The sequence below is a fragment of the Cuculus canorus genome, chromosome Z (assembly GCF_017976375.1).
Source record: "Cuculus canorus isolate bCucCan1 chromosome Z, bCucCan1.pri, whole genome shotgun sequence".
Classification (NCBI taxonomy): Eukaryota; Metazoa; Chordata; class Aves; order Cuculiformes; family Cuculidae; genus Cuculus; species Cuculus canorus.
Genome location: NC_071441.1, coordinates 7,721,743 through 7,740,787, shown reverse-complemented (window position 1 = coordinate 7,740,787; position 19,045 = coordinate 7,721,743). Strand labels below are relative to the sequence as shown.

At 39.2% G+C, this 19,045-nt stretch overlaps 1 protein-coding gene across 1 annotated transcript in view; it reads right to left on the bottom strand.

Annotated features, from left to right (window-relative positions):
- The window catches only part of NDUFS4 (NADH:ubiquinone oxidoreductase subunit S4), a 48,064-nt gene extending 37,750 nt beyond the window's left edge, over positions 1-10,314 (bottom strand). Inside the window, exon 1 of the mRNA XM_054054477.1 lies at positions 10,156-10,314. Coding sequence (XP_053910452.1) covers positions 10,156-10,241 — 86 coding nt within the window. The 5' untranslated portion in view covers positions 10,242-10,314. The remainder of the gene's footprint in view (positions 1-10,155) is intronic.
- Between the last annotated feature and the right edge of the window lie 8,731 nt (positions 10,315-19,045).

Genomic DNA, 19,045 nt, shown 5'->3' with positions numbered 1-19,045 from the left:
TTGACATATTTCCAACTTCCTTTTCACACACATAAGTGAACAATACACATGATATTTCAATAAATCTTCGCCCACTGAGTTACACGCAGAGAAGACACACCAATGGTGCCACCTTACATGCAAGAACATGATCTGAGTTTTCAAGGCAACTTGTGCCCTAATATAAACAATCTGAAGACAAGCTCTGTTACACTATGCATCAGGACCCTAAGGGCACTGAGAAGTCTTAATAGCCATAACCAGCCTTACTCGCGGCACCCATGAACACCCCCTGCCCATGATCCTGGAGGTCCACTTAGGCTCAGTTCTGGGTCTTCAGCCCTTACCTGAACAACATTTTTAAGTACACCTGCCTCCAGCTCTAGCTCTGACTTCTGTCTCCAAGCCAGGCAAGACGCCTTACCCAGCACAGAGTTACTCTTGTTCAGACCCTGTTGCCTGGGTGGACTTCAGACACATTGTAGCTTATCTCCAAATCTGTCTCTAGTTCCTTTTGCTCCTGACAGGACTCCCCAGACAGACCTTGGACCTTCCTTGTGTCTACTACTGTTGATGTACCCTATAAACAGCACCCAGCTCTCCTCACGTATCCACACTGTGGGACTGTGCTCTGGTCAGTCAAGGGACTTGCCCTGCTGGGATCACGCTCAGCTTCCAGCCTGCCTTACCTTCAAAACAGCCAGCTGTCGCTGCTCTCTGACACTTTGCTAGTCAATAATTTCTATTTAAATTCAGGTCTTTTTCCAGTGCACGAAATATATTTGCACTTATTTTTCAGCTTCATTACTTTGCAACCAAAGCACAGGACTTAATATTTATTTAGACTCTCTATAATGACCAGTTTTAATTCTTATCTCTTTTTTTAAAGATACTAACCACACAGGGTTTTTTTGTGTCTAGTGTGATTAATTAGCTTCTACAATACACATCTGTCTTTAGCTTAAAACAAATGGTTGGCTGCAATGTAAGCAACAGAAGTTTTAAAAAAACTCTCACATCAAACCTGCTACTCTACACAGAAATGCAATTAACAGTTACATGGTACTCGATTACCAAAAAAAAGTCCTTTCTTCTATATGGTTCTGTATCAGCATCTGCAGTCTTGGGTCAACAATTCTTTAAGCTGATGAAAGATAAATACTGTGTGTTACAAGAGTAATATAATGAAACTGCCAAGCTACTTAAATGAAGTCTGCTTTAAAGGAAAGCTTGAGTGCCCTGCTGTTCGATAATTAACTTATTTCATTATCTTTCCATTTATCACTATTTATTAATGGAAACACAACTTATAATCCTTTTTGAAAAACTCATCTCCGAGAATTAAATAAGCTCATCAGCTAACGTATTTGTGTGTTCCCTTGTACTCTTATATGCTGACCCTCTCCTCCTCCACTGGCACTGTTCTTTGCTTTTGCTAGTTTCTTTTCATATCCTTACTATCTAAGCAGCTCTTAGCTCTGAAAGGGGACTGCTAGCCTTGATATTGCTCACCCTTTTCTAAAGTGGAATAAACCCTTAAGGCAAAACTGGTGCTTCAATAGCAAACCTTATTCTTGAATTCCGTTTCAGACAACAATGTTCAGATTATTTGTCTCTCCGCTACGCACAAGCAACACTGACATATGACAAAATATCACTGCTGCAGAATTTGCCTTCAGATAACTTACGCAGCACATACAAATATTCCTTCAATACATGACAGAACAGTCAAAGCTACTGCATGAAGAGCTCTATGCTTTCTTCCTCCATTTAAAATATAGTGGTTCTACAAAGTGGTAAGCCACTTGTTTGTACTTAAGTGTTCAAATAGCCACAAAGCACATGTCTGGTTTTATAATGAGAGACGGTGCTTCTGAACCTTACTGACATCAGATCATATACATAACATGATATCCAGAAAAATATCTACTTAAACTACTGAAATATACACAAAATTACAGTTATCCTCCTCCACAAAATTTTGGTTTGGACTTCAACTCCTATTGCATCACAAACATTTAGAAGATCATTACTTCATCACATTGACAGCAGATCACATCAGTAATATTTATACATAGAGTATACATTCGTAGAAGATGGGTCTTCAAATATTTTATATTTAATATGTCAAATATGATTTTTTTTAAATTAATGAATAGAAGCTGTTTATGAAATCTTCAATGTTAATAGTCCAAGAGTAAGAAGCTGCAAGTATTGTTTGCCCACACACATTCTGGACCTGCCTACAGTCTGTCTAGTTGAGTCAAAAGTTAATTTACTTCCTGAACATCAGTCACAGGTCAAGGGAAGATTAAGACAGACAGAAATTAATGCAGCTAGAAAGTGTCTTATTAACAAAATGGTACCTAAACATAGTGTTACCCTGCCAGAAGCAAACAACTGCACTTTGAAACTCAGAAATATGCCATTCATTTCTTAAGAAATATGCATTATAAAGAAGGCAATGTTAGCTGTTTAGCTTGCTTCATGTTACTGTAATAATACATTTTATTTGAAACAATAAGGGATGTATCTTAAGACAGTTTGGAGTACACTTTTTAACACATTCAGAATCAAATTCTTATGAAGGAATTTAAAAGCTTATCAAAGTCCACTGCATTGTCATAAGAATGAACACATGTACATGGATAAAAAGTATAAAACAATAAGCTTTTAAAGTTTACACAGATTTACTGAAACTATTGGTATAGAAGAGGATATTTTTAATCTTGAGGAGGGGGAGGGGGAAGAGTTAAACGACTTCTGAGTAGGTTCAAGCTTCTCTGATAACTGTTATAAAAGACTAAAATGCTGAGAGGCTTATACAAGACAATTTCATCTACAACAGACAATTCAGTCAACAGCAGAAAAATTAAGAGCTGCTTGATGGTGTGGAGATATCTTTCACTCAAGTTCTTCTGGAAATACTAAAAATTTTATTTCAAGGCCTATGGTAACAACAACAAACACGTTTTACTCTAAAAGAACCAAAAATGCACAAGTTTAAGATGCGTTCCTGCATCACAAAGAATTGCATAAAACATAATAACTATGAAGAAGACCGTGTGTTAGTCCTAGACGGAACTAAACAGTGACATCCCATTCCTATCTCCAGAAATTTACCTTATGCCGAACAGTATTACCAAGCATGTTTAAAGTTCACAAAAACCTTCCAAAAATAACCCAAAAAAACGCACAAAATTCTCAAGTTACTTCGGGTTTTGGAACTTTACTTCTTATGAATCTCACTGGTGCGTTTTGATAGTGCCTGTTTTTGTGACAAACAGCTTTGAAAGTGACAGTTCCTATCATTCAGTAACAAAACCCAACCTAGCTGTCTTCTGGGCTTTCCTAATCATATATAACTACTGCATAAAGTTGAAATGTACAATGGAATAACAAAGTTAATTGACCCATAAGGCTCAAACTTACATTACGGTAATAGCAATGTAATTTTATAACTCAGAAAGTAGTATTTTCCACTATGAGTTAAACTTGCTGAACAGCATATATTAAACCAACACTAAAGCAAATTGTATTATATTGTTAACATAGATTTGAAATTCTATCTGTTGACAGCTGCCATTCGAATTCCCCTTCTCTATGTATCCATATGGCATTTCATAATCTTTCTATGTATTTATTTATGTATTTGACAAAAAAGTGCTTGAAGTCATTGTAGCAAATTCTACAAATGCATTTCTCTCAAACTTCAAGAAACCAAGTATTTAGTATTAGGAAATACCAACATGAAAGCTTTTTTATAGAAAAGTTTGGGGTTTTGTTTTGAAAACAAACCAAGTGACATTTTCAAATGCCATGTCAGAAGCTATTTTAAATCACTTAATCCCTGAAGGAAAATGTTATGTCCTTCTGGTTTAGGATACTATTGCCAACAAACTTCACCTCTGCCCTCCAAGACTTTTTTATTTGGGCTTTTTTCTTTGTTTGTTTTGGTGGGGCTTGGGGTCTTCAAATCTTCAAGGCAGAGAGGATTAGTAGGTTCTCAGATCAGAAGGTTTAGGGAAAAAATTACTCTAGCATGTAATAATGCATTTTTTTAAAGATATGCCAAACTTCACGTAAGTGACCTGCAGTGCTGAGTCCACAATGACTAGCTGCCACAGAGCTGGTAAGAAAAGCTTTCAGCTGTTCAAGTGCAGAAGCAAGAACATCGCTTGCCTACTAGGTATCTTTCAACACAAACATACCTTAATTGTCTGCGTGCTTGCCTCTATTAAAACTTCTTTCGCTGAAAAGGCTGTCATTCCTCCCGCTTTGGATTTCTAATTCCAAAAGTGAAGGAATCAAATGTAATTAAAATAAGTCACTTCAAGTTTCATGCCCAATAATGAACAGCAATTTAAGAAGATTCATCAAGGACATTTCGCTGTCATAATGCCTGCTCTACTTACTTCTCCATAATTACATTAGAAAAACAGCCATTGCCAGAACAACACACATCTCCCTGATGGTCATTCTCAAACTTTGGCACTCTCAACCTCTTCACCCATTCTGTCCCTCTTACTTTCACATCTTTCTACTGATCCTCTTCCTCACCTAGACCAATAATGAAATCACTTTAACTATCAGAAACATTACAGGAATCCTATACAGCTTTGAGAACAAGAACGGTCTTGATCTTAGCTTACTAAAAGACTAGTAGTGGTGAATTAGCAATGTTGAGATCCTACATACAGTACTGCAAAAGGACTCGAGTGATCCTGCCTGTCAGAAATCTACGCCTCTCTCCTAATACGGAAAGAGGGCCTTTCCTTCACAAGAGCAAGACACCAGATCATCATCAAAAAGACATGTGACCATAAAAAAAATAACCACCGATGATGCTTTCAGTCACAGTGAATACACAAGATTTGGCTGCTAGACCCCCTCTTATTCACACAATCATTATTTGAACATCATAGACAGAGTCAAAGGGAATGGGATTTAAATTCATTACATGGAACTTCTCTCAAATTACTGCTTCAGGCTGTCTACAAGATCAGATGAACACTCGCTGCAGCCTGGAATCTTGTTCTTAAAGTTATGATCATTAAGTGTGCAAACTCTAGCGTTTTTCATCTTTTTCTCCCCTTGCTATGTCTCTTTGGCTCTCCACATCTCTCACCTTGTGTCTGCTCCAAAACCTCCACATCACCACAACCTTATGACCAAAGAAACTCCCTGCAGCTTTCAGCTGACAGTTGTACTACTGTGTTGTAAGATAGTTTGATACACAGTTCTTTTTCTAATACACATTAAAAACAAAAAGATATTAAAGATAACTTCTAAAATTCAAGTCAGATATATATTTTAAACAGAGTTTTTTCCCTATGAATAACCAAAATTAAACTATGTACACACACTTATACAGTATGTGTATGTATATGTAAGTATGTATACATACTTAATCAGCAAGGGCGAGACCTCAAAAAAGCTTTTTCCCGTGGTATTATCTTGAAATTTTATTTCAGGTACTGTTTGCAGATCCAGTTAGTCATTGGAATTAATTCTGGTGAAGTTGAAAGCTGCAGAAATAATTTTTTTATTAATGAAAACTAAACCTGCTCATGTTCTGAACCTGAAAACACCATAGGTACATTATCTTGCACAGAATATGACAGTAAGTAGCAAACACACATTATATCTGGATGAAATAATAAGTAGTACAATTGCTGCAAGATGCTACTTATTCTAAACTTGACAAAAATATCACATCGGCTAGCACTAACACTGGCTAAATAGTGCTTCTATTAACCAGACAATGTCAGGGCTTTGTGCATCAACTTGTGTAGCGATCTGGTCAACCCAGATCTAGATCTGGGAAGTTTTCTAAGCCCTATTTTAACATGTGGCTGAGTACGAATATGCAACAAAAAAAGCCAACACTATTTCAAAGAAGGAAAAAAAACAAAACAAAACTAACAGCACACAAAAGAGTAAGCTAGTTATCCTGAGGCAGAAAAAAAACTTTTCTGAGAAGTTAATAAACATTTTCTCTATCATTCATGAGTAAGTAATATACAAAACACTGAAGAAACCTGTTTCACTTTTTAAGTCCTTTATTTTCTCCCTCAAATGGCTTCCTGCTCTTTTTACTAAGGGGGAAGCTTGCTTCCGTATATAATCACTAAAGAATAAAATTTAAGTGGCATCCCAGGTTTCCTCATTCTCTTGAACTCATAGCATGAACCAAGTAACAGGCTTTTCACTATACAAATGTCCACAATTTTATGCTTTCATAACTTCAGATATCCATTTATGATGAACTAGCAAAACATTTGCTGTCCTGATCAGAGTCTTTACAACAGAAGTACAAGAGGACGGCAATACATTTTGAAGAACCATCATCTACCACTGAAAAGTGACAAGAACAACCCATTATCAGTGAAATGTAGGGATTGTGTGGCCAGGTATTACACCTGTACACACAGAATACTCTGCTTCTGCAAGAGAATCTTTGTATCCTAGCTGCAATATCTTGTGAAATAAAGGGGACTCCCTGAAACGGTAACTGGTTTTGGATAAAACAGATGATTCCCAGTTCAGTAGAAATTTGTTTGAAAGCTCCTTTCCCAGCTCCACTCACCCATATTTTCTAATGCAAAGAGACACTGCGATCTTTCCCAAGACAAAGACATTTAACAGAACCTCTACAGCCTTCCTCCAATTCACATGAAACTCAAAGAAATGCAGCTACTTTATTTAAATAATACCCTTTACTTAAATTTTGGCTGAAGATAATTAAAAGGTAAGTTTGAAGTAATAAGGTAAGGCAGAGAAACAAGGTACAATTTTTATGTTGAAGAGGGTAAACTCAGAAGAACACATTCAACATGATTCCAAGCTCCTGAAACCCTGACAGACCTTACAGCACGAAAACATAAAATATGTCATCTAAGCAAAGGAGAAACTTCTACTATCTGTATCAGCCCAAACCATTTGCTGACATCTCACCACTGGAGAGAATAATGATGGACTCAGTAACCGCTGTTTCAGTGACTGAAATTAGGCACAAAGAACTTCCTAAGATTGGAGGAGTGTCACTGCACGTTCAGAACTTAGGACTGAACACTTACTTTCTTGTTCTGTTACCAGTAACTGTGTTGGAATCATCAAGCAGCTCAGGCATGCATATTTTGAAGTGCTTAAACATGTACTAATAAATTCAATCTTCGCATTTCAAGATGTCATAATACTTGTAGGAATGAAATATCACTCATAGAAACAGAAGTATTTAAAAGATGTGTAGATGTGGCACTTAGGGATACAGTTTATTGAGACTTGGCAGTGTTAGGCTTATGGTTGGACTCGATGATGTTCAAGATGTCTTCCAACATAAACAATTCTATGATTCTATAAATCAAAACAAAATTTCTCTTGTGACTACTAGAAAGTGATCTTGGGAATTGTTTTCAAAATCAGAGGTAGCTATATTATTGTAATTCAAGTTCCGGAAACCGTAGAATAATCAGAAGTTTCACATACAAAAATCTGTAGAAAGCACTGCAAATAAAACTACTGTTTGAAAGTTTTAACTATAATCCTAAAGTGCTCAAACAATAAGCTATACTACTCTCATAACTTAAGTGAAGCAAGTATTACGAAATTGTAATTTAACCAAGTTGTAACAAACCTGACCAAGTGTACTCTGAATCTGAGTAAAGAAAAGCATAGAGCTGAAGTGATGAAACAATCATTAAAACGTACTCACAGTTGACGACTCCTGCATCTCCTTCAGTCATCTCCTTAGAACAGTGTTACCTTTTATTGTTAGTAATTCTAATACCTCTATTTACTTTAAAACACACATCTAGCACAGTGGTACAGTACATTCTTTCTACAGATTGACAAATACATAGACTACTCCAATAATAAGACAGTCAAAGACTACATATACTACAGACTTGCAATGAAGAAGCTACATGCATCAACCTGTATGTCAAAAGGCTTTTCTGAAAAGAAACCAGTATTGCAGGACCTGTATATCCAGCTGCAAGGTACGCTGCAAACAACTAGTTTGTCATAAAAGTACACTTTTGTATAGCTGATGATTTTTAGAAATTGAAAACAAACAAGCAGTTTGTATAGTATGACCATTCATTCCTACCTGTGAGGTAGGAAAGTTCCTTTATCCCCTTTTTAAAAAATGAGATGCAAGCTACTAACATTAGCTATCAGACCTGTATACTGCCAAGCTTTGAAGCATTTACCTGTCTACTGAAACTTATGATATTGGAGTCAATGTAAATTTGTGGTAAAATACAAAGGACTATATGGTATATAAGAAAGGCATCCATAAAAGAAAACAAAACAAAGCTGGTTTTAAGATGCAATAGGAAGTACAGAAGCAAAAGATGCACTCTCTCCTATGCATCTCTATCTAATGCACTACGAGTTGCAGGGTGGCATTTTGATTTTAAAATTGCGAATGCTGAATCCTGTCCTGAAATTACGCACCTTGATTCTCCTTCCAAGCAGGCTACTTAACAATTTTTTCATACAAAACAGTAACTTAGAAGAAGAATGAAGTTATATTGCCTACTTCATTGAGAAAATAATTACTTTACAAAAATTGCACAATGAATGAATTACAGTCTCAACTGTTCCTTCATAGTGCCGGAACTACTACCTCATTCTGAAACACCTTTTCCTTGTTCCAAGGAAAAAAATATTCTTACTTTACCAACATGCAGTAACTGCAAATACGTGTAGAACTTTAAATAAGAGATTCAGAGTGTTCTTCTCTGTCCCTTCTCCAAGACACCTGCAGATTTATGATCAGGCCATTTTCCTAATGAATGTGAAGTCTCCCTCAGGCAAATTATCTTCAACCTCCTTCTTACCGAAAATATTAAGGGACATAAATTCTTCTGTCTCTCTCTGTGGCAAGGAAAGAACCTAAGGCACTGTTTCAAAGAACAAACTTCCTGGAAGAAACGCTAGCTTAACAGTCCCTACCTAATGTTTCCATGCTGTTAATGCCCACTCGTTATATTCTGCTACTTGTTCTGTAATAACTACTTAAAAGGTAGAGTGGTAAAGCTTTAAGAGAAAAACAACCAAGATTATTTTTAACCTGAAGTAGCTGACTGATCTGATTCACCACATGGCACAGCCAACAGATGTGTCAACACCACAGAAGACTACAAGAAGGGCAGAAACAAGTAGTCAAACATGAACAGTTTCTACACTAGCGTGGATGAATTCCCAAACTCATATTCACAAATTCCAACGCACATTGACGAAACAGAGGATTAAGATTCAACACCATAAAACAGACGCCATTTTAAGAAAGAGGAAGCAGCAGCAACCTCTGGGGCAGGCAAAACATAAAAAGCGAGAAAAAACAGTATGGCTATAGTTGTTCTCTGTCTGCATCTGTCTGTGTGTGTAGCTTTCTGTGTGCAGTTTTATACATATGTATAAAAACACCAGAGATTTTAAAAAATTACTAAAACTGTCTTGTATGTACATTAATAAATGGCATTGAACTATATTTTTTCTCCTGACTAGAAGGGAGACTCACAAAGATGCAAATCCTGTGACATGCACAGAGTAAACAAACAGATCGACACATTTTCAGCTAGAAGGCAGGTGACGTGCAGGGCCTTCAATGCAGGACTCTGGACTTGAAAAAAAAAAAAAAAAAAAAACAAACCGTCGAGTGCCGCCAAAAATTACAGAGCAATTTCAACCATTATTTCGAAAGAGGTGAAAGGGCCGTTGAAAAAAAAGTAACAGATCTCGGGGAAAGGACGGAGAGGAATAGCCACAGGGTACAGACCACGGCAAAGGACCGCAAACCTCCTGGAATACCGTGCTGTTGGTGGAAGGGGCCATCGCCCCCTCCGGCTCCCCGGCCGCGGGGCAGCGCCGCCCGCCACGCCGGGGCTCCTCCGGCCTCCCGACCGGCTCGCGGCCTGCGGGCGCCTCAAGGACAAGGGCCGGGCGGTCACAGCGGGAAAGGCCCCCGGGCACAGCGGGGGACACCCCCGGCGGCCGGGAGCGGCCGGGCCCGCCTGCAGCCGTGCCGCTCCCCGCAGGGCCCGCCGAGGGCCCAGGCCCGGGTCACCCCTGGGGAGCGCGGCCGTCCCCGCGGGCCGCCGGCGGAGGGGAAGCCAGCGGCTGAGGCGCGGCCCGGGGGGGCGGCGGGGCGCCCGCAGTGCCCGTTACCTGGGCGGCGAGAGGCGGGCCGCGGCGGCCGCGCTCCGGGCGACAAGGTGCCTCAGCGCCGCTGACATTGAGAGAGCCGCCGCCATGACGCTAGCCGCGAGCCGCTGGGGGACGGCGGCGCCGCAGGGACAAACCTCCTCCGCCCAGACAGGAAACGCGAAGGAGAAAGCGGAAAGAGCGAGCGGGAGGGGCGGCGGGGATGGGGAAGGGTGCGATGGGGGAGGAGAGGGAGGGAGTCGAGCCCAGCGCCTCTTACCCCAGCCATGGGTTCGGTACAGAAACGTTCTGTGGCAGCTCTGGGCTTGGTGTCACCTTCTCGGGGGCAGAGGAAGAGGCATCGCGGCGGGGCAGCCTCCCACCCCGGGTGTCCCAGCACCTACAGCCTCTGTCTGCGCACGAAGGCTGCGGGACACATAATTGTGGCCTCGTGTTTTCCCACTACATGCACGGACTTACAAGCTTTGATATATTTTGGAAGAGAAAACTTGAAGAGTATAACCTGTATACACTGGACCTGGAAAAGAGTGCAGCTGCTGACTTGGTGATAGTGAATTCAGAAGAGCTGCAGTAAATCCAGATCCAGTTATTTTGGGTTTTTTTCCAGATCCCCAGGAAGAGGGTAGCAAAATAAAACAATTTCAGAAATACCTGAAGTCACGTAGGTGAACTGTTCTGAATGATTTTATGCAAAATAAAAGGATTTTTCAGCGTGGAGAACAGAAGGCACTGAGGAGATCTTATAGCGACCTTCCAGTCCCTGAAGGGGGCCTACAGGAAAGCTGGAGAGGGGCTATTCATAAAGGCTTGTGGGGATAGGACCAGGAGGAACAGGTACAAAATGGAGAGGGGCAGATTTAGGCTTGACATGAGGAAGAATTTCTTCACCATGAGAGCAGTGAGGCCCTGGCACAGGTTTCCCAGAGAAGCTGTGGCTGCCCCATTCCTGGAGGTGTCCAAGGCCAGGTTGGATGGGCCTTGGGCAGCCTGAGCCAGTGGGATGTCCCTGCCCATGGCAGGGGGGTTGGAACTGGATGATCATTAACGTCCTTTTGAACCCAAGCTTTTCTATGATTCTATGATTTCTATAGTTCTAGAATGCACATGAGGCACTGGCTAATGCTTTTATGTTCTATGTTCAACTACCTAAAAGGAGATTGTAGAGAGGTGAGTGTTGTCCTATCACCTACCACTTGGGAGAAGAGATCAAGAGGGAATAGCCTTAAGCTGTGTCAGAGGAAGATTGGAGGTGGATGAGTCACCATATGTGGAAGTGTTTAAAAGGGAAGTAGATGAGGTGTTGGGGATATGATTTAATAGTGGATAGGTATGGTTGGAGTTGATCTCAAAGGTCTTTCCCCAACCTATTGATTGAATGATTTTATATATCTTCTTGCATCTGTTTTTTAACATATTTCATAGTTTCATTATTAACAAACAAGCAACACCCTTGTATTATATAATCCTAATAAAAACTCAGACCTAGGGCCATTACTTCATAGTCATCATATTAGGCAAAAGTTGCAAAATACATCCTGTTGTAAACTATGATATTAGAACTTCCCACCTCAAATTGATACACGCTCTTGGATCACTAACATAAGCAAGTCTTTAACATACCGTGGTACTTCTTGAGAGCTCTTTAAAAGCAATTCCAGCCTTATTTCACGTATTCCTGCAAGGAAGATGGGCAAAACACCTGTTCTCTTAAAGTGAAGTCAAGTTTTTAATACATTAACTGTAAAAGGGAAGTAAATCCTGGTACTTGTGCCCTGGAAGAATTTTGGTGCTGTGTTCATGTTTAAAGGAGACAGCTGTAAATGAAGAGTCAGATATTACTGTGTTTAGTGCCATAACCTCAAATGACATAAAGTTTCTAGAGTACATGGTGCAAACCCAGAGTGTTATAGTGGGATCTGTAATATCATGAAGGACTGGAAAGTGTTTGTTCTGGGAGGGAAAAAGGTAGTATTCTTAAAGTTATTCTAATTAATTTTGTATTAAGCATCTGTTGACATGAAAAAATCTTCTAGCTTCAGTTTTACTGAAAAATCAAAAAAAAATGTGTAAGTTTGTGAAACAAAGAAGTGATTAAGTTCCCACAAGAGGAGATGTTAATTTTTACTAACTGCATTGCTCCAGGAGGAACTGGCCTTGTTCTCAATTTTGATAGCATAATTTGACAGGGTCAGGTAGAAAAATTCTGCACAAGGAAGTAAATTCAAATAAAGGAAGATAAAAGAAGAATAGTTCTACTTAAAAGTTATATCAGCAAATGTCTTCTGCAGTTATCATATCAACAGAGCATAAGTTTCTGATGAGAATAAACAAGCAACATCCTTGTATTATATATTCCTCATTAAAAGCCAAACCTAGAGCCATTACTTCATAGTCATTTTATTAGGCAAAGGTTGTAAAATACTTTCTATTGTAAACCATGCTATTAGAACTTTCCACCTCAAATATGTAATTTTCTACTCTTTTTTCCCCATCAAATATTTCTGCATTGTGGGGAAATGAAAATGTATGCTGCTTTCCCCTTCAAAATAGCAACAATGGTGCAGAAAAAGAAGAAAAATTAAAAAAAAAATCTTTCTGGGCAGAATAATACAGACACACAGTAAAGACAGTGATTTACAGATTGGTTGGTTGCACAGACAGGAATATTTAAGACTAATTTTTCAACTGTTACTGAATATGTTCAAAGTCAGATGTAGTAGGAGGGACAGCAGGGGTAATTTTGTAGCAATATAAATTGAAATGGCTTATATGGGGAGGTGATATTCTTTGTTAAACGCAGGTAGGAAAATACTCCAAACTTTTAAGCTTGCCAGGTTTTCTTCAGGAGTTTTGAGAGAAAGACTTGAAAAACTCTGTTCCCCAAAGTTTTGGGTTTGCTTTGTTTTGTTTTTCAACTATATCAGTTATCAGCCAATAATGCAGTAACCTCTCACCTAACCTCTCGCGCTGAAGCTTCAGTCACGTGCAGATAGACATAGTAATAGTATCTGCATCTCAGGAAATTCATTAATTTCTCTCTTTCTTCCAAAATCTTTTTTCCAGTGTTTGAGTGATGGTGAGTTAGAGCAGGCATTCACAACTCAGATTTGCTTCAGCTCATATAAACTTGTTTTTGTAGTGCTCCAGCTAGGAGAAGTGTTCTGTCATTTCTGAAAGCAGAAGAAGATTTTACAGCTGTTCAAAGGCACCAGTGGTTTGGTGAGGCCAGTCGCCCTTGAGGGCTCTGTTGCAACCTGAGGAAAGTTGTAAGAGTCTGTCTACTTTCCATCAGCTGGCAGATCATCATAGCCCAGCCAAAGACCTTTGGGGTAGATAGAGCTTTCAGAATCATTGTACGTGGTGACTTCTTTCACTGCCAGAGGTGGAGCCAGTGGTTTGGGCAGCACGTGAAGGCTCCTATGCTACACATGGCTTAGTTCTTGTAACTCCTGCTCTCCCTGGTAACTCTTGCTTGTGTGGAGGAAGGACAGAGGTGTAGCACACAGCAGCTGGAATTTGAAGCTGCGTCACATTAACTGAACCTGTCAAAGGAGGGTGCCAAATTCAGGAGCTGCCTTTGGCAGCTGCAGAGGCAGGACTGTCTTGTGCTACATCACAGCAGTTGATGGGTTTGAGCATGTGCACAAGTGAACGTGCTGCTAATTGCTAACACAGTCCCTGGAATCGTTTTGGCCCTGGCCAATTAGCACGGTCCCAAACAATGTCTGAGCACAGTCTGGGAACTAGCGTGGGCTTGGGACTGTTCCTAATAAGCCGTGTAGATGAGGCCGTTCTGGGTTTTGGATTGTTTTTTTGGAGCAGAGAAGAGGGGAAAAAGTTTAGCTCCATGGATGTGAGCTGTGCCACGTAAGCTGAGCTGCATCAGGGGCACATAAGGGTCCTCAGACTGTTTATTTACTAATATAAATGTAACCATAGCATTTGTTGCTGAAGTATTATTGTATAGTAGTCACAAACACATGAGAGACTTTTTCAAGACAAAGAATCAGAGCTCTCCAGAGACAGCATGTGTGGCAATTCCAAGTACGGTTTACCGTGAAATTAATATGCACCAACAGTCCCTTGCAGTCTGGTGTCTGAAATAGGGAGAGAGATGAATTTTTCTGTCTCTCATTATTTCCCCAGGTTTAGAAGTAGACCTGTAGGATGGACTTAAGTTGGATGTATACTATCCTATCTACTTGGCTTGCATTTATGTAGATGTAGTGATTCATATAATACAACACCTTTTTAAATCATTGTGTCTTAGGTTAAACTAATGAATTTCTGTGCGTAACATTCTTGGAAAATGAAGTGTTAAATGCTGTATTCCCCAAAATAATTCAATGTGTCAATTTTTGAGGTGACTGCAGAAGACTCATTCGAAGTTCATAATTTCATGAAGGCTTAAACTTTTCATTCATAATTCTGGCTGCAAGCTGGTCTTCTGTCACTGATATACTGTGAAACACTGTCCCTCAAGACTGAAACAGTTCATGTGCCAGCACTTATTGTGCTGTACAGTATGCTCGCAGTTCCTATTGTCTCACACTATGAGAAAGCTTATTAGCTTAACTATGCAGAGTTAGAACCATATTTTCTCTTCACATATGAGAGCTGCACATATTGTGAGAATTGAAGAGGAAAATTTAACCTTTTACTTTTTTTCCCTGTAAGAGTGAGGTTGCACAGCTTTACTTCATGCCCAAGCAAATCAATTCTGGTGCAAATAATTTCACAGTCTTGAATAAACCACAGTTAGCAGTGACAAGCAGAATCCTAGAGCTATCCCTTAATGTATTGTTGCTTTGAATTGGTTTGTTTTCTTCTGGGTGGCATAGAGGAACTGTGTAGGAAACAATAGCATTGGTCTCAAAAATCTCAACAATCTAATGCAGCAAAAACTGATAGAAAAGGCATACAATACACAAGCAAACTGATTAACTGGCTATAACTGTGTGTATTCCCAGTTGTGTTTTATTTGTTGGTCATATTGCTTTTACATACAGAAGCTATGATTTCAGTGTTGGATAACTTTCAGATTCTGCCCCTTCAGACGTCTAAGCATGACAGCTTAACACTAAGTAGTTTGTGATTATTAACTTTTATAGGGCTGCAACTTAGTTTTTAAATACTAATTTTTAGTTTGAAAATTTTAGTTTAAAAGATTTCTCTTTGTAAGAGCTTATTCTGTAAGTAGTGACTGTTTTGCCTGCATTCTGTCCAAACTAATTCCTTTTGCCGATGAAATATCAGCTGCAGTTATGCTTAAAGGTTTTTTGGGTATTTGCAGTGGGACAAAGACTATTTCTCTTATATAGTCCTTTGCGAACCTTACTGTGGTTTAGGTGTCAGGATAAATTTAATGGAAGAATTTGCCCTAAATGTCAATTTCTGCATTAAAAACTGAGTTAGCATAAGAACATGATGTTTTGGGATTTTAGTATCTATTTACATTCTCTATATGACAGCCAGGTTGGTAAGGAAGCTGACAATATTCTAAAAGTCTGTTTGATTGCATATAAAATTTAAAGTGCAGTTGGAGCTGTCTGGATTTAATTTCCCCCCGCTTTGGTATGGGGGAATAAAACATCTCAGCTCATACGGGAGAAAAAAATTAAAACCAGGCAGAGCCAGCCCCATTGTAAGCTTCACAAGCAATCAAACGCCTCGTAGGGAAACTCCCCTTCCTGGCTACACTGCTGCCACTGGTAAACCACAATTAAAAAAAAAAAGAAAAATACACTTTTTATACTCCCTGCTTTCAAGCTAGACATTGACATGTGAACTAAAATCTTCTTTTTAACTATTGCCCGGGAGGCCACCAAAGAATCTCAGCTGACCTCCTGCCATCAGAGTGAGTGATGGTCGGCTGCTGGTGCTGCAGCTCACTTCCCCCAGGCTGCCACCCTGAGAGATCCCACCATCCACCGTCGGTGTGAGTGACATTAGCGCACTGGGCTTTGAAAACACTTTTCAGGTCGGTCATCGCAGAGAGATAGCTTCCTTCACACACACCATCAGGGTGAGTGACGTCAGGCCACTGGGGTTTAAAATACAGACCCTCAGGCTTGCTAAGCTGACACTGCTGAGAAAACTGCTTTTATTGTTTTACATCAGCAGGGCCCTCTTTGTCTTTTTTTGCATTGTTTACTTAGAAGCCAGCCTCCCCCTTCCCCAACTCCCACCCCAGACAATTATTAACATCTGTAGGATAATTTCTACCTCTTTTTTTTTCTTTCTTTTTTTTTTTTTTTTTTTAACTGGAGGTAAAGCAGATTTTAGTCTTTGAATTTTTATAGCCATCTGCTTTCTCATATGATTTTTGAAAGATCCTGGGTGTGCCTGAGTGTTTCTAAGTTGGAAAGTCTTAGGATAAAAAAAGTAGAGCAGTTCTCAGAGAGTATAGTCCTTTTAGCTGTCCAGGTCAGACACTTCTTGATCGATAATGCTAATGATAATCGTTCCTCCTTCTTAGTTTTTCCTGGAAAATTAAGACTTCAGGGAATGTTTCTCACCAGTCTGGACAGAGTATGACTGTCTGGTGCTTGGTCTCCCAATTCATGCTAGAAAAATTAAAAGGCTCCTCTCTAGAAAACCATCATAGAACTCTATTTACGACATCTTGGGTGGGTTTTGAACCCTAAATTCAGAAGATGAGATTTTAGGAGCTTTGTGAAATAATACATGGGATTTAGGATTAAAAAAACCATAAACTTGTTAATATGGAATAAAATTATTTAAAATGGTCATTCTCTAGTATTGCTGAAAATGATGTATCATGTAATAACAGGTAGTACAGTGGAAGTACAATTTTTCCAAACTCCACTTCCCGTTCATTCAAAACTAGGAAATGTTTCTCGCTGTATTACTGAAAAGAAGTATTTTTTTCCAGAGATATATATATAATTCCTTATGAAAACAGCAAACATAGGTAATCCAAAATAAATACATGAACTTGAGATTTTAGGAAGATAAAGTCTGTGAAAGATTACTTGATTAATTGTTAATTTATTTAAAGGTAGAGAACAACATTGAAACTAACATTTTTTTATGTCTTTATTTTCTTTTTCATTGCTCTGTGCAATTTGAATCTCTTGTCTCGCTAGTCTGATCTTCATTTGAATGCATAAACTCATTTTGGAGTCAGATTTCACAAGAAGTACTGTGCAGAATACCATTGCTCTTTTAGAGAAATTTTATTGCTTAAAATAGTCTTTCACTTTTTCTACGGCTTGCCTACTTTCTGAATGGCATAAACTGCAGATAGATACTGAATGGCACCAGTTTCATTGAAGGAAGAGGCTCTTTAATATCTTTAAGAGATTAGTAGGAAATTATTGAAAATACATAACAAAAATGTATTTTGATGAGGCAACTGGTGTGTCCAGTAAAATACATTTGATAATAATTTGCTCTAGACTTATGGGAACTGAAATACAAAATGAAACTATATTAACAGTGAAATACTGAATTAGACTGATGTCCTTTCGTGTTAGCATAGAAGTAGCCCCTAGTAGTTACTACTCTGAGGTTCTTCTGAAAACACCGCAAGCAAGGATAGCTATGGATGTTCCACACAGAAGTTCTCTTATTAAGTAATATCCTTAAACATTGGGGCTTTTCCAACTCATGAAAGTTTTCTTAAACATGCAGTTTTAACGAGCTTGATCATATTCTGTGGCAATAAACACCACATGCCAATTATGTCTTGTGTGAGGTTTTTAAAATTATTGTTGTAGGTTTTGAATAAGCCTCACCTCACATTTGTGTGAAAGAGACTTTTAAGGCCAGCTGCCCGTTTCTGGCAGTAAAAATGGAAGCAAGAACTGGACCCCAGACTTATGCATTTCAGAGCAACAGACAAGATTTGGAATCTAACTGCTCTGCTATCACATTTGCAAGAGGTTTTAAGGAGCGCTGCTGCTTTTTTCTCCTGGTTGTGATTTGCCATTGTGCTTCTGTTTTCGTGAGCAGACTGAAGAAAGCACTACTTCTAGTTCTCTTTGTGCTGTTTGCAGACGTTGATGTGCTGCTCTGAGCACACTGATGTGCAAGCTCTCGTTCTAGCAGCACAACCCAACCAGCTCCTCTGCCTAGCATGGTATGGAAAGGGCAGTGTATAGTCAGCACTGTGCAGTGCTGGGATTCCTGTGCCACGGAAATCCCCGTGTCTCTATCTGGTCAAAAGGCCATAGTGTACCTTGTGTGAGGATTGCTTCATTCATCACAGACCTAGCATTGCAAAACTTGTCTCTTCGGAAATCAGAAGTTGGCCCCAAGTGTCATGTTTGTTAAAAATAATAAAAATAAAAATATGGGTTGCCTCCAGACATTTGGGCCTTTTTGGTTTACTCAGTTTGCATATTCAAGAACTGTAAACATTATTTTAGATCTTTATCGTAAAATGAAAATTAAGTTTTCTCTTAAGTGCACAGCTTGAGAGTCTAAGATTCTTAACAGCTGCCAAAAACTCTGCAGTATCTGTGAATGTCCATATAGAAATGAAAGATGTCCCTATAGCAACTGGAATTTGAATTCAAGAGATTGCAAAAAGGAAGGCAACAACCCAGTTGAGTTATACTTGCTTTGGCTCTGACTACCTTGGATAAGGACGTATAAGTGCTGTATCTGTCTGCCTTATGCACTGGCATGTTGGATCTGGAAGAGACCACATATGTATTTCTGCACTTTCTGTATTTGAATGGAAGACATCAGAATCTTTTACTAAAATGTAGCATACCATATACCACTTTAAATTTTGATTGTGTCCATCACTGTATTAACTGCACCAGAAATGTTGGGTTTGGTGACAAAATTAGTTTCTGCAAAAAGAATTGTGGTGCCAGGAAAATAATACAATTTCTGTAAAGCAGCTGTTGGAATTCTTAGG